Source organism: Ovis aries, chromosome 1 (assembly GCF_016772045.2).
Source record: "Ovis aries strain OAR_USU_Benz2616 breed Rambouillet chromosome 1, ARS-UI_Ramb_v3.0, whole genome shotgun sequence".
NCBI classification, from domain to species: Eukaryota; Metazoa; Chordata; class Mammalia; order Artiodactyla; family Bovidae; genus Ovis; species Ovis aries.
The window spans coordinates 485,015-500,217 of NC_056054.1; the positions used below are offsets into that span (position 1 = coordinate 485,015).

General features: G+C 53.0%; 1 protein-coding gene across 3 annotated transcripts in view; it reads right to left on the reverse strand.

The window, feature by feature from the left end:
* The window catches only part of SEPTIN2 (septin 2), a 28,637-nt gene that overhangs the window by 5,712 nt on the left and 7,722 nt on the right, over window positions 1-15,203 (reverse strand). For all 3 annotated transcript variants that reach the window (XM_027966881.2, XM_042239362.1, XM_042239356.1), the window contains exons 3-11: window positions 14,140-14,260; window positions 6,469-6,555; window positions 5,674-5,797; window positions 4,687-4,821; window positions 4,401-4,518; window positions 2,273-2,374; window positions 1,509-1,654; window positions 953-1,036; window positions 77-134 (exon numbers count right to left, since the gene is read on the reverse strand). In XM_027966881.2, the coding sequence (XP_027822682.1) occupies window positions 77-134; window positions 953-1,036; window positions 1,509-1,654; window positions 2,273-2,374; window positions 4,401-4,518; window positions 4,687-4,821; window positions 5,674-5,797; window positions 6,469-6,555; window positions 14,140-14,260 (975 nt within the window). The remainder of the gene's footprint in view (window positions 1-76; window positions 135-952; window positions 1,037-1,508; window positions 1,655-2,272; window positions 2,375-4,400; window positions 4,519-4,686; window positions 4,822-5,673; window positions 5,798-6,468; window positions 6,556-14,139; window positions 14,261-15,203) is intronic.

Below are 15,203 nucleotides of genomic sequence, written 5' to 3' on the forward strand. Positions count from 1 at the left end.
GTTACTAAACTCTATTTCCAACTTTTCCCATTAAATTGCTATTGAACATTAGAAACTACAATACTTTTCGACTTACCTCAGCTTCCTTCTCCAGCAGTATCTGGTCTTTATTCATGTCCTCATTTTCCACTTTCCTAAGAGTGGAAAGAAATCACAAGTATAATATTATGACAAATACGGCTGGTCGTTTCTGATGAGAGATACCCAAAGTAAAATTTCACTTTACAACTTCTCAGAAACACAATTTCTGAGGAAAATCTATTGGAAATCATACAGACTAACTTTTTCGGACTAACAACATGAATGAGTAAGAAAAGAAAAAACGGTCAAAAAGAAAACACAAAATGGAAAATTCAAGACATTTTTCTTACTCTAAGCTGGGGGGGGTGGGTGGGTGGAACACTACCAACTTCACCCCAAAAACAGCAGATTTTATCTCAAGAGTAGGTTTCTAAGGTAAGTTCTGAACAAAGACTACAGCCGTCACACTGTGGAAGGAACGCGCTGTAAGCATCCAGGCCGAGGAGCGGGCGTGGAGGCCTCTGAGCCTGCAGACGCAGCCCCGCACGGCTGCTGCACGGCACCACGGCCTGACGGTCCGCGGACAACATGCTCTCACTGCCTCTAAATCCGTTCTTAACGTCTGGTCCCCAAATTAACACCACCTTAAAGTAATCTCCAAAGTGCACCTCATACATGGGTACAAAGGACCTTCTATGGAAAAAGGATTCAACACAAGCCCGTGGCCTTTCTACTAGAACTGTTCTTGATGTAAATGATTAGAGACGCCTTTCAACAGGCAAAGCAGATCAAAAACACACCCGGCCCCATGAGCGATTAAACTAGCAACAAGTATGTGGAGATAGCTCTGGGCAGGACACCGGACGGCGATGCTGGCGGCCAGCTGAGCTGGGCACGGGAGCAGAGGGGACAGCACAGCTTGGGCAATGACCTGCCGCCTCTCTTGAGCCTCTCGGACCGGAAGTTCTCATAGTGCAGGTCCTGGGTCACCTCCTGGAGATCCTGCATGTGAGTGCTGCAAGACAAGAGACGCACCGGCGTTGGGCGGCACGCGCCTGCCGCTCGCAGGGGGACACCTGGTCACGCACACGCGGCACACGCCAGGAACGAGACCCCGGGGCACCTCCCACAGGAGACAGTCAGAGGGCCCACAGTCAGAGGGCGCGCCACCGAGGTGAGCGCTGCCTAAACCAGAGCACACTCCTCTGAAGGGACTTATGAGAACATGCAGTTCAGACGCTCGTGACTCCGCAAGCTTAACCTTTATACCAGAGGGAGCCTGTCACGGTTACCCGCGAAGAAAACCATCAGGGTGTCCAAGCCTGAGGTGGAGCACAGGCCCCGGCAGGAGAGGCCAGTCTGCGGTAGTCAGAAGCGGGCAGGCCTCCACACTGAGCTGGACCGCCCGCTTCAGGGGCTCAGGGAACCCCCGCTTGGAAGTCCCGCTCTCCCCCCAGGCGCCACCACGGGGAACAGACGGCACTCACATGAGCATCGTCCTCAGCTTCAGAAAGTCATTGTGCTCTGGGTTCTCCACCTCCACGACGCCCCAGGGGTACAGGCGGCCTCTGACCTTCTTGCCTTTGGCTTCAATCAGCTGATTGGATCCAACCACAGAGAAAGGGATGCTGGCCTAGAAGGAGACACACGGGGTAGCCTGGCTCCACACGGGGAACCCCAGCTTTCACTGCAAACACAGGGACGTGAGCAGAGAACACGCACGCTGCCGCCACCCGCAGGGCTCACTGCAAAGCCGAAGGCACACAGGCCACTTACAAGGGGCGGCTGTCTCCACGGGGGACAGGTGTACGGAGCTCAGCCTTCAGGAAGGGTTCTAAGCCTCGGGTGACAGCTATGCCGAAGCACGCCGAGAGCCAAACCACTAGTGTAACTGAGCCTGCCTGGGCAAGCCCAGAGGTCAAGCCTCCAGAAACCTGGCCCTCCACCAGCTCTTTCCAGGTTAAATGTACTGACTGCAGGAAGTGGGGCTTCCCGGGTAGCACTGGAGGTGAAGAACCCGCCCGTCAGTGCAGGAGACCTGGGTTCAACCCCGGGGTCAGGAAGATCCCCGGAGAAGGAAGCGGCAACCCACTCCAGTGTTCTTGTCTGGGAAATCCCAGGGACTGAGGAGTCTGGTGGGCTACAGTCCAAGGGGTCACAAAAGAGTCAGACACGACTTAGCGGCTAACTAAAAACCACCACAGGAAGGTAAGAGGGGCCGACCCTGTACATCTGGAGACCCAGCGCCCACCTTAAGAAGCCTTGTCTGCTCTTTGAAGTCCTCGTCTTCGTCGGACTCTGCGTCGGGCAAGTGATAGATCTTGATGCTGTGTTCCTCAATTTCATCCAGAATCTGAAAGGGCGACCACACCAGGAGCAACTGTAGCAAACTGCGTACTGTTCCAGTCACAGTTAACAGCCCGTATGAGAAATTTGCCGGAGCTATCCAGATGTCAACAAAGAATCCTACTGATTAAAACCATTTTCAAATGATCTTACGAACCACTCGAAAGCCTGGCGTGCACTCTGAGGGGTCCTCCGGTCAGAACAACAACAGGAATGCAGCCCCCCGCCCTGCCGAGGCAGCGGACTGACAGCCGTCCCCGAGCAGCGCAGAGGGCGCCGCACGCAAGCAGCCCGGCAAGGGGCCGCTCGGCACGGCCAGGAGGGGCCAGGGGGACACCTGCCAGTGGCCGGAGGGCAACAAAGAATCCAGGAGGGCTGGGAGGCAGGGCCGAGTGTGACTGGGGCTGACAAGCGGGCAAGTCCCCAGTGTCAGGAAGGGATCGAGGGTCTCGATTTCATCTAACAGGCCAAGAGTGCTGAACCAAGTGGCAGAGTTGCCTAGAGGAAAAAAACTGGGCTGGAGTGGAAGGTAGCATGCATTCACCCGTCAGTCTACCAGAAACCTAGCCCCCAAGCCCTCGCACGTGCTGGGCATCCACCAGGTCTGGGGCAGGCTGGCCCTCTGCTCACCCTCACGCTAGAATCTGGGCTCTGAACGGAAGAGAGAGCACAGGCCAAGGCAGCAGGAAGCAGCGCGGCTCCAACCTGCTCCCAAGCTTGTTCCTCCTTAGCGTGACTAGGGCCTCGCGTGGTCAAAGGCCCACACCCGGTCATGAGCTAAGAAAAGGCCTCCCTGCATCCTGGCCTCAGCAAGCTGGCCTTGACCTGCTCAGGATGGCTCACTCCCTCCCTGCTGAGATGGAGAAGCTGAGCAGGGAGCCGGAAGCTGCTCTGTCCCCTGCCCCACAAGACAAGGCTTTCGCTGGGGATGAAGACAGAGCAAAGTTGGTAACTAGGCCACCCAGAATTGGAAGAGAGAAGAAAGTGATAAATCAACACTAGCCGTGCGAGCTCAGTCTGGGTGACGACAAGAACCATGGGATCGTTTTGACAGGGAGGGAGGGGCGGACAGAGGTCTGGGGACAGACGTCTGTAGACAAGGAAAGGAGCGTGTGGACAGGCACAGGAGAAAAGCCAGGTAAGAGGGGACTGGAAAGGCCCAAGATTCCATTTCACTTCAGACTCTGAGATCAAGACCTATGAGCTCTGTACACATCATCAGAGATGGATATAGAGCATTCTAACCCTGACAGCTCTCTCCACTGCATGTCTGAAATATATCTCCTATTAAGGTGAAGTCCCCTTAAGTGTGAGCTGCTCAACTGTTTACTGTCAGGGACAAAAGTGCCTAAGTTCTCAGGTGCTCTTCCAAGGGCCTGCGTGTTTTCTAAAAAAACTGGCAGCATTTAAGACAATAAAGGAGAAGGCTGACAGAAGACATCAGGAGAAACACAAGAACAGAAACGTGAGCAGGCGAAATCTTTTACAACACGATAATCAGCGTCTAAAAATACAGGCGCATCTATGAGGCGGTAAAAAACGCAATGGAGCAGCAAGGCTCTAAAACCCGGGAAACACCAACGGGGTTCAAGCGCCTAGAAGAGACTCGGACCAGCGACGGGGCGAGGGCCTCAGAAGATGGCTACCCTAAACACGGCAATGGTCCAGAGCCGGCCCGGGGTGCGGGGGAGGCCCACACCCAGGCTCCAGAGAGGCAGACAAGATACCAACTCATCTGAGGAAAACACACTCTTTCAAAGTACAGCGCACATCCATTTCCTCCTAAGCTTACACGACCATGAGACAGACGCGCGCTGACGCTAGCAGCACCAGCACCAGGGAGGCCTGCTCGGTGGCCGCCCGCCGCCCCTCCCCGACCAGGAGGCCTGCTGGGTGCCCCCGCCCCTCCCAGGCCCGCCCCCCCCCCCGCTGGGTGCCCCCTCCCCTCCCAGGCCCAGGCCCGCCCCCTGGGAGGTCTGCTCGGTGCCCCCTCCCCGCCCCTCCCAGGCCCGCCCCGGGAGCCCAGCACGCACCCTTTTCTTCAGGCGCTCCCTCTCCTTCAGGGTGAGCGTGTCGGCTTTCGCGATGACAGGCACAATATTCACCTTGTTGTGGATCGCCTTCATGAACGCGACATCCAACGGCTTCAGTCTGAAAGTCATGTTTAAGGCAAGCGTGTTTCTCAGGACCGCCTCCCTTCTCACAGCGGCGCACGCAGGGGCGGGGGCTGCGCGGGCGCTCACGCAGGGGCGGGGGCTGCGCGGGCGGGGGCTGCGCGGGCGCTCACGCGGTGCGGGGGCCGCGCGCGCGGGCGCTCACCCGTGCCCGAAGGGGGAGATGAAGTAGAAGCAGCAGTGCACCCTGTTGTCCACGATGTGCCGCCTGTTGAGGCCGCTCTCGTCGTGCAGGTACCGCTCGAACTGCTCGTCGATATAGCAGATGATGGTTTTAAAGCTGAGAGACACAAACACCAACCATCACGGGATACGAAGACAAACACGTTTCTCTAGCCCCCGCCCCTCTAGCAGATGTGACTTAATCACCCAACTGCAGGATGGAAACGGAAAGCCGACTCCTAGGTTTGGCAACACAGTGGCTTTGGGAAACTGCGCCAAGAATCATCTCCTCTACGCCCGGATGCGATAGGTTACAGAGCCTGCGCTGGCTGACAAGAGACAGCCGGGAGCCGGGGGGAGTGGGAGCAGGACTCCCGCAGACGGGCTGCAGCAGTGACGGCAGGAGCCAGGGAGGAACCCCAGGAGGAGCAGAGAGATGAGGGAGGCCCCCTGCCCCTCCCGCCCTCTCCCCGTCAGTGCTGGAAAGCTGCTGCCTTGGGTTTGCAGGATTAGGACCGAGAGGCTGTACAGTGAAAGCGGTGCTCTCTCCAGGGGGCACAGCCCAGACTGCCCTCACAGTCCACCTCCTCACTTCCTCACTGTGCAAAGTCGCCAATAAGCAGCAAGTCTCTTCAGAGATCTCATCTTCTTGAATATGCAAACGAGAAAGACTCCTATAATATCTCGTTCACTAGCCATGGTCCAAATCAAGGTGCTTTATTGATGTTAGCATTTGCTGTTTGGCTGGCTTTGTGATATCAGATCTCACTAGAATGCTCTTAAGAGAAAATACTCATTCCTTGGGAAATTCCTCATTAAAAACGCTATAATGAGAATGGTTTAAATCGCCTTATTCTGTCACACACAGCTACCCCAGACCCAGCGATCGTGAGTGACATTATGGACTGAAGCACATGGAGACACGCTTGGCAGGGGCACAGCCGCATCACCGAGGGCCCTGGGGACGCACCAGTCCCTGCAGTTGATGGCGTCCCCGTAGCCCGGGGTGTCCACCACAGTCAGACGCAGCTTCACCCCGCGCTCTTCAATCTCAACAGTGGAAGCCTCAATCTGGACAGTTCTTTCAATTTTCTCTAAAACAGAAGCAACCTTGTTACTTTCCTGTTATTAAACAAGTGACTCAGAAGTAGCTATTTCTCTTTAAGGACAGTTCTCAGAAGGTAACATGAAGATTGTGTAAAAAGGATCCCAGGGACAGCAAGAGAAACATTGTAGCTGAGATTAAAGGGCTGTAGTGAGGTAAAAAAAATGTCAATATTGAAGATTGCAACTTCTCTTCCTGGGACAGGAAGAACAATGAATGACTCATTTAAAGACTGCCCAGGGACTGCAGCCCTATTGTGGGGGCCCAGGGCCCAGGCTGATGGATTCACAGCCGACTCAGCAGCCTCACAAAGCCCAGTGGTCAGTGCTGGACACACACACCCAAGGGAAAGGGGTCAGATGACACCCATGCCCACAGAAACTTTCTCTGTATGCAGGCTTTTTCATGAGCAACCATTTTCACTTGATCCTCATCAAACATGTAATACAGGCAGGAACTATCACACCCTGTAGACAAATCCAGTGTGGGAAAGACAGGCCACAGGCCATGCAAGCATGCCAGGTGCAGCGCCCCTTCCCCTGCCCGACAGCTGTTGCGTCCAGAGTCACACAGAGCAGCAGGGCCGAGGCCCAGGCCCCTGGCTGTGCTCCGCAGCCCCAACCTCGCTGAGCTGCCACTGCAGCGCGGGACCTCCTGTACCTGCTGCTCCCGGGATAACTCTTTCTGGGTAGAGGTCGGTCAGAAACAGGCTGTTGATGAGCGTCGATTTTCCGAGCCCCGATTCACCTTGAAATGAAAAGGAATGTGATGCCATGATGTTACCTGTGTGACACAGTCAAGCCCGCTTGAGTGCTGACGTGAGGCCTGGCCCTGGACTAAGCACCTCACAAACATCCTTCTCTGCATCCCGTGTGACCACAATGGATTTGGCACAGCCGCCCTGGTCCCACTGATGGAACAGGGGCTCTGAGGTCACTAGCCTGCACGCTCGGGCTGCTGTCCAGAGCAAGGCCTCAGTTGGAATCCAGAGAAATCTGGAGAAATCTGAGAAATCATAAGACCATAATTCCGTATGTGGTGGTTTAGTCGCTCAGTTGTATCCGACCCGAGACCCGCCATGGGCTGTAGTCTTCCAGGCTCCTCTGTCCATGGGATTTTCCAGACAAGAATACTGGAGTGGGTTGCCATTTCCTTCTCCAGGGGATCTTCCTGACACAGGAATCAAACCAGAGTCTCCTGCATTGCAGGCAGATTCTTTACTGACTGAGCTACAAGGGAAACCCAACTCCATCTGACCTTTTGCCAAATATGTGGAATGGACTTGAAGTGGCTCCTTATTTTTTGATAAACAGAATGCACAGATTTTTAGGTATGGGCTTTGCTAACCTTTAGACTTACCACATTTCAGAAAGCTGAACAGACACAACAGTGTCAAAGGCACCCAGCTTCCCGAGCTGTGGGGGCAGGGCGGGGATGCAGGGACACCCAAGACTCATGTGACCAGCCGGCCAGCAAGGTGGGAGCAGGCCCCCTCCCCCTTCCTGTTTCACTCACAGCCCCACACCCCCTGCTGGTGGCCACCACAGGCAGGGCAGGCAGCTTCCCACTCCTCTGTGGGTATCACACCCCACGGCAGGCAGCACATGTTCCCCCAAGCAGTTAGTGAGTTAGAAACTGCTCTTCAATATTGTAAAGTAGCCTTCAATTAAAATAAATTTAATTAAAAGAATTAAAAAATTCCTCTTCAACCACTAACTATGTTTTCTGAATATTTGAAACTTAACTTCAAAGAAGATGTAGAACACCAAGAAATTGAAATGTATATTCCAAGGAAGAACAACCAGACCCCACCACTTGGCTGGAGGTCGTCACCTAAGGCTCAGTTTTGTACGTGTTGGTCTGACCGGCCCTGGGCACCTCAGCTCCACCCCCTCTCTGTTATGTCCTGCAGAGTCAGGGAAGGAGCACACATCTGATCTGAAAATTACCTCTGGGAATATCAAGAACACAAAACTGAATCTGAAATTGGCAGACACATAATTCGGACTGTACTTTAACTAGAGTGCCGTTTTCACAGATGAGAAGTAACATTAAAGGGGCAAAACCAGAATCACATATTGAGCCTTTCCAAATATGAGAGCATAAGAATATGACCAAATGCGTGCTCTCGCATAAGTTACGCTTTTAATAAAGTGTCCAGTGATGCTCCTTCACTGCAGGTGCAGGGGCCCTGACCAGTTCGCCAAGCCCTCTCCGAGCGCCTGCCCAGGCGCAGATGGGGACACAACGGCGAGTCCCTGCCCCCGTGGGGCTCTGCAGTCCAGCAGAGGAGGTGACGGACAAACAAAGCCACCCTGTTACCAACAGAGTGGTGACAGCTCTGAGTAATCCAGCTGAAATCGGACCCAGGCCCGAAGACAGCTCAGCAAAGGCGTCTGGGCAGAGGTGCCCGACTCTGAACCATGAGTCTCAGCTTTAAGGGTGTAAGTGACTGTTTCCCTGGGAATCACTTTGGGGTGACATCCACAACCTGCTCATTAGTTCAGCAGACGAGGCCACCCCGGGCTGACCTCTGAGCACACCCAGCCCTGCTCTGTTCTGCACTATCATCTCCATCTCCGCTGAGAGTTTCCCTAACAGGTACCTGGCGATGGGCAGACAAGACACACACACGAGGCGTGGGCCAGCGTGAATCCATCGCCACCAACACATCTGAACGCAAAGCACAGGACGCACTGTGCTCTCCAGCTCTCACGCAGCACACGCTCGGCTCCGGAGGCTGCTTGGTGCCGCCGCCCCTACTGGTAGCCCATTTCTCTGCACTGTCGAGCAACGTTCCGCGAGCGGATACAACCCGTGTGGTGCTGGGCCGACGCCTGCGTGTGTCCAGAGAGGCGGACCCAAGCACTTACCCAGGCTGCAATGTGCCATCATTCCTCCTGGGCACACACCTGGGAGCGTGTGGCCGTGAAGAAAGCCCACGCCTGAGCACCGCGCCCGCAGTGAGGTGGCTCCCGCTGCTCCACCCCCTGCCCAGCGCAGCAGCCATCTGAGGGGTGCGCGGGACCACCCGGTTGTGGTTTTAGGGGCGCTTTACTGTGCCCTGAGGAGACGACACCCTCGTGCGTTTGCCAGCCATCTGCTTATTCCTGTGAAGCGTCTGTCCACACCTTTCGACTCTCTTTGTAACCGGGTCACTCGTCTTCTCACTGAGCCTGCGGAGGTCTTCCATATTCCAGATAGGAGTCCTGTGTCACAAACGCTACAAGCGCTTTCTTGGCCTGTGGCCCACTTTCCTATCATTGCCTTTTGAGGAAAGCAAATCTTGAATGAAGCACAATGTATCATTTCCTTTTGTGATCAGTGTTCCTCATGTCCTAAGCAATCTGCTACTCCAAAGTCATAAACTTTTTATAGCTTTCCAACTAGGTCAACAACTGGTTGAGTGAACAGGTGATGCTCAGTATGAAGCAGAGGTTGGAATTCATTCTCTGCCAATCATTCCGTTGTTTCAGCACTGTTTGTGAAGACTGACCTGTGCCCATGCCAGATCTCCTGGGTGCCTCTGTGCACCGTGAGCTGAGCGCCTCTACACCTGCCTTACACACTGCGGGTGCGGGAAATCAGGCTGTTGCTGTCATATCCTGGGCCCTCTGCATTTACAACTGCAGTTTAGAATCAAATGGTTAATTCCTGTTGTCAAAAGCCCCTGCAGTTTTGGCTGGGACTGTACTGACTCTACGGACCCATCTGGGGAGGGTGGACACCCGCAGAGCCCAGCGCACCAGGGCAGGGGTGAGGGTTCACCCTTCCTCAGCCTTCCCCTGGTTTTCCTGGCAGCACTTCACATTGGCAGTGTAGGTCCTGCACACGTTAGCGTTTTGTTAAGTTATCCCTAAGCAGCATGTTGGAGGAGGAAATGGCAACCCACTCCAGTGTTCTTACCTAGAGAATCCCAGGGACGGGGGAGCCTGGTGGGCTGCCATCTATGGGCTCGCACAGTCAGACGCGACTGAAGCGACTTAGCAGCAGCAGTAGTATGTACCTCTTATATTACTGTAAATGGTACTATCTCTTAAGAAGATTTTATTAATGTAATTGCCTTTGACATTATATCTTTGTTTTTAAACTACTTGTTGGTAACATACAGAAATAAAGCTGGTTTTTATACTCACTGGGAGCCTGCACTCTTGCTATTCTGATCTAGTAGCTGTGTAGCTCTCCGATGATTTTAATATACACAAGTACATCATCTGTAATTAAGCAGAGTTTACTTCCTTCTCTCAGTTTTTTATCAGTGAGAGTGCTGCTAACTACAGGTATTTCTCCTTCAGAACCAGTGACTGCTTTCCCATATTAAACCATGCATTCCTGCAATAAAACCCCCTTTGTTTAGAAAGTACAGTCAGTCTTGCTATATGACATTTGCTTTGAAACTGACAATCTGTTCCAACACAACGGATATATTAGGGGACAATTTCCACATAATACAAACCTCACACTTTCTTACAGGTGATGAGAAGCCAAGTCCAGCCAGCAGAACCAGCCCAAGGAGCACCCCCACGGCACCCAGCTGTTTGCCATAGGCCACCGCCAGGCAGCACCCCTGCTCACAGCAACGCGCAGGCTGCACCCTGCCGAGGCCCGCTTTCCCACCTCGGGCTCAGGGGCTCGTCTGGTGTGGTACTTTTCTCAACCAGTTCACGTGTAGACGGAGGCGGTTTTTGCTACTGTTTCAATGTGCGGTAGACGAAGGCTCTGAGTGGGTCCGCTTCCCCACAAGCTGCACGGCCGCACAGCATGAGGCCTGAAGAACACGCAGACACCGCATCACGCTGGAACTGAGTGCAGCAAGCGATTCCACAGCGCAGGACTCGCGACCACCGCAGTAAGGTGTCAAGTCTACGCTCCCGAGGGGGTCAGTCTGCGTCTCCAGCCACCTGTAACAGGGCAGCGCTTGGCCTGGCACTCTCCTCGGAGAGCGTCTCTGCTGAACGCTCCACGTGCGTTCACAGGATGTCTGCCCTGCAGCTGTTCAGCAGTCCTGGCAGCGGCGCCACAGTTTGATGGTATAATTTAAACATTCCACACGACTGACTTTCTGCTTGCTTCCTCAGCTACTGTGAGGAGTGCTGGAAACTCCTGTTAGTATCTCTCGCCTCAGATCCTGCATCAGGCATATTTAAGATGGTGCCGCTCTGAACAGACCCCTTTCTCGCTAGGATATGACGTTCCTCACGTTTGGCATTCCTCGGGGGCAGACGTAGAGTCTGCTCTGACAGGAATGAAAGCACCTCAGCTTTCTTACGATTGGGGCGTCGTGATGAGGCCCCGCTCCTTTACGCCTCGCTGGTTTCTGCACAGAAGGGCCTTCCTGGCACCGCGGGACTGCCGTCCACGTGCACACACCAGCCGGGCTGCGCTCACGCCCCCGGACGCCGCCCTGCTTCTCCTCTCATCTACGCTTTCATCTTTCTCCACTCTCTTTTGGACTAAATACTTGTTTACATTCTGTTTTAACAAACCTGCTGGCTGCCAGCCAGATCTTCATTTTCCCAGCGGCCGCTCTGAGGTTCACAGCGTGCACGGGTAACTCAGCGTCTCCCTTTCGAGCACTTTCTGCCACCTCACCCGTCATGAAAGCTCACAGCCACACGCCTTTATCCACCCCCTGACGCTGTGTGATCCTGCTCACCTGACCCGTGCACGTTTCACACTATGGATTCCCTGAAAGAAACATCTTACTTACCAACCCCACCTGCCATTCCCAGCGCTCCCCCTCCTCCGCCAACCTGAAAATTTCATCTCTCTTATGGTGTAGTCTGATACTCATCAACTCTTTCCACTAACTTACAAGAAAATGTCTTTATCTTCTCTTTCCAACTTCTGTTTTTCAGGGCGATTTTTGATGGAGCACAGAACTCTCGGCTGTTAAGAACTTCAAGCCGTCCTCTGCAGGGTCTCCGTCAGTCCTGATGAGCTGTCAGTGACCCTTCCTGCCTCTGGCCCTCTGTGTGTGCTGCTCTTCTCTTTTCTGGCTGCCTGTGAGATTGTCCCATTCATGAGTGGTTTTCACCTTCTGGTCCTGGGTCCTGGTGCACTTTTATATTTATCCTTCCTGGTTCTCTGGATGCTTTCCATTATCCCCTTTCTTCTGCAGTGAATAATCTGTTAAGCCCATCAGAGAATTTTTCATCTCAGGTGCTGCATCTACTTTAATCTTCGCAAGTTCCATTTTCTTCTTTTCTGGATCTACTCCCACTGCTCGGTCTCCCTCCTGCTTACAGGCTGCTTTCTTCCCCCTTGTCTGCAGACCCAACAGCTTTCTGCCGGATGCTCAGCACTGTGCGCTACGCTGCACATGTCCAGACACTGACGTCCTTTAATAAGTCGTAGGCTTTGTCCTGGCAAGTAGCTGGATCATTTGTAAATAAACTTGATCCTTTTAAGGTTCATTTAGAAGTTTTTATAGGGAGGGTGTAGACCAGCCTTTACGTGAGTTTATCCCTGCTCCCACGCGAGGGCTCTGCTCAGCGTTGCAGGCGCTCTTGCCCCTGGTTGGCTGGACTCCACTGCCTCCTGACGCCCCTCCAGGCAGCCTCCAGCTCTGCTCCGCTCCTTCCTGGTGGCTGTGTTCTACCGGACTTCCTGGAAGCTCCCCGCCCTCTACCCGCACGCGGACCACCTGCAGCCCCAGGTGAGAGGGAACCCCCGCAGAGGCGAAGGGAGGTGGCCTTGTCTCCAGAACTCTGCTGGGGCCTCAGCCTCTGAACTGTGGTCTTCCTCAGCCAAGACCACTTGCTCTGGTTCACTCCTCCCTGGGGAAGGGCAGGCGGCTGGCAGCAAGTTGGGATACCTTTACAGTTCATATAATTTTTTCCTTCTCTCAAGGATCCAAGTACTGCATTCCTGTTCAAAGTCTTAAAAGGGCTGTTTCATGCATCTTGCCCAGCCATCTGGTTATTCACACCAGGAGGACTGGTCTGGTATAGTCATTTCACGATTCAGCAAACTACAGTGCTCCGGGAAATCCAGCCCACTAGCTCGCAAACTAAACAGCTTCACCAAAAGCTGTGAGGCTCACGGTGCCTTCAATACTCACTGTCTGACCCTTTGCGGAAAGTCTGTCAACCCGAGTTATTCCACCAGGGCCGGAAATACAAGTGACGGCCTGACTTGAGCGAAGCAACGGACCCGTGTCCCGGGCTGCGCCGCATCTCTCTCCCGAGTAGAGACCCGAGTCTGCGCGATCACCAGCGTCATGTAATCACGCTCCTCAAACGCGTCGCTAGCCACTTCTCTGGGCCCAGGGTCCCACACTTCTTTCTCCATCTCAGATCTGTGAACTGTTTATCCTAGGAAACAACTGCTTGTCCCATTCCTGCGTGACCACCCCATCAAGGTTTTCCAGGGGCATCTTAGCATTTGGGGAGAATTCTGCAGCTATCGAGACTGTAATACAAAGTGATACAGTAAGGAGAACTAACTGTTCATCAACTTCACTTTGCTCTGGATACACTAAAACCTGATATGCATGCCATAATCCATGATAAAATGCATCTGATGTAACGGGAAGAAATTTCAGGTAAGCACTCGACTTCAAAGGACTGTACGCACTCATTTAAAAATATGTACGTAGTAAGTTCTGTCCCTTGTTTAAAATAGATCTACCACAAAAACTATAGAGTCATTTTTATGAGTATTAAATAAATAAACACTTCTAGTTAAAATATATGTTACCTTTAAAGTACAACAAATTACTGTAAAATTCGGAAGGTTAAACCAACCAGACATTCATCATCTCATGGACTCTCTGGGTTTGAAGTTGGGGAGTATCTAAGGTGGGTCCTTACGGCTTGAGGGTCTCTCTGTGGTCACAGTGATGTCAGCCAGGAGTGGTGGTCACCAGCAGGCCTAACTGGAGCAAGGACGGTTCTGAGACGGGAGCCTCAGTGCCTTGCCTGTGGACTTCTCCATAAGGTACTGACTGTCCCCCGAGGGACTGCTTCAGAGAAAGCGAGGCACAGGCCAGTCTCTCTAGGTCACGTGTCCTCATTTGGCAACGTCCCACTGGCTGCCCGGGGAAGCCCTGCCCTGTGGGGGAGGGACCAGAAAGGCCGATGGGGCGGGGGGCCTCAGAGGCTGTCACAGCGAGCACACCCTCTCCTTGCACACAAACGAGGGGATGGCAGGGCAGCTTTCCCTTTGCACTCCAGGAAAATCCTCTAGAGAATTTCCCCCAAATTCTCCAGGTGTTTGATTCTGTCCGCAGAGGAGTCCCATGGCTCTGGAGGCCACACTGTCACACCCAAGGGTGGGAAAGGGAGGCGCCCAGATTCAACAACCCGAGGGCATAAGTGAGTCTCTTACCAACCACCATCAGTGTGAATTCAAAACCTTTTTTCACTGACTTTCGGTGAACTTGATTGGGAAGGTTTGCAAATCCAACATATCCAGGAGTTTCTGGATTTATAAACTGAGCTGGTTGTTGCTAAAAAAAGAACAATTAAACACCTTATTAGTTGCTTTTAACACATTATTAAACCTGTGACAAACATAGATATCATTAGTGTTCACAAATCAAAAAGTATACACATAAATCAATACTTCCAAAGAGTCACTGCTATCAGAAAGCTTAACACCATTTAAAAGACCAATCCAGTATCATTTCATACCTACACGCTGACCTAAAATAACATTTCTGTTAAGCAACACACCAAAGATACATTAACTCATCTCAGTACCATTTCAATCTTGACGTGAGAAACTGTCCATAGAGTGAAAGGAAAGTCAGTCAAACTTACAAAGTAAGGCCCAACTGACAGTGGTTTCATCCATCAAACTCAGCTCAAGAGCAGCTTCAGGAGAAGCAGGAAGCAGCCCTGTCTCCTGCGCAGGCCCAGCTCCCCAGAGTGGAGCCAGGGGTGAGGCAGGCCACCGAGGGGCGCCATGCTGGGAACCCCACCCCCCAGACGGAGAGAAAGAAGACAGAGAGGCCCTCGGAGAGCCCCTCAACGGCCTGTCACGAGGGGACGCCGCACCGCGAGGTCGCTAACACTGAGGGGTCTAGGCTGTGGCTTCCTGACCACGGCAGGAGAGCAAGGCACAGCGGTAGAGTTATTAGACCTAAAGCAAGGCAGAGCGGTAGAGACTTATCAGACGTAAAGCAAGGCACAGCGGTAGAGACTTATCAGACGTCAAGCAAGGCACAGCGGTAGAGACTTATCAGACGTCAAGCAAGGCACAGCGGTAGAGACTTATTAAACGTAAAAGGCAAGATTTAGAATGGTGTTTCCTTTGAGATATATTAACATATTCACGTGTGTGCACACAGATATAAAAACAATATTCAGAAATGTTGCAATGTTACAAGTGGTTGGAGAAGGCAATGGCACCCCACTCCAGTACTCTTGCCTGGAAAATCCTACGGACGG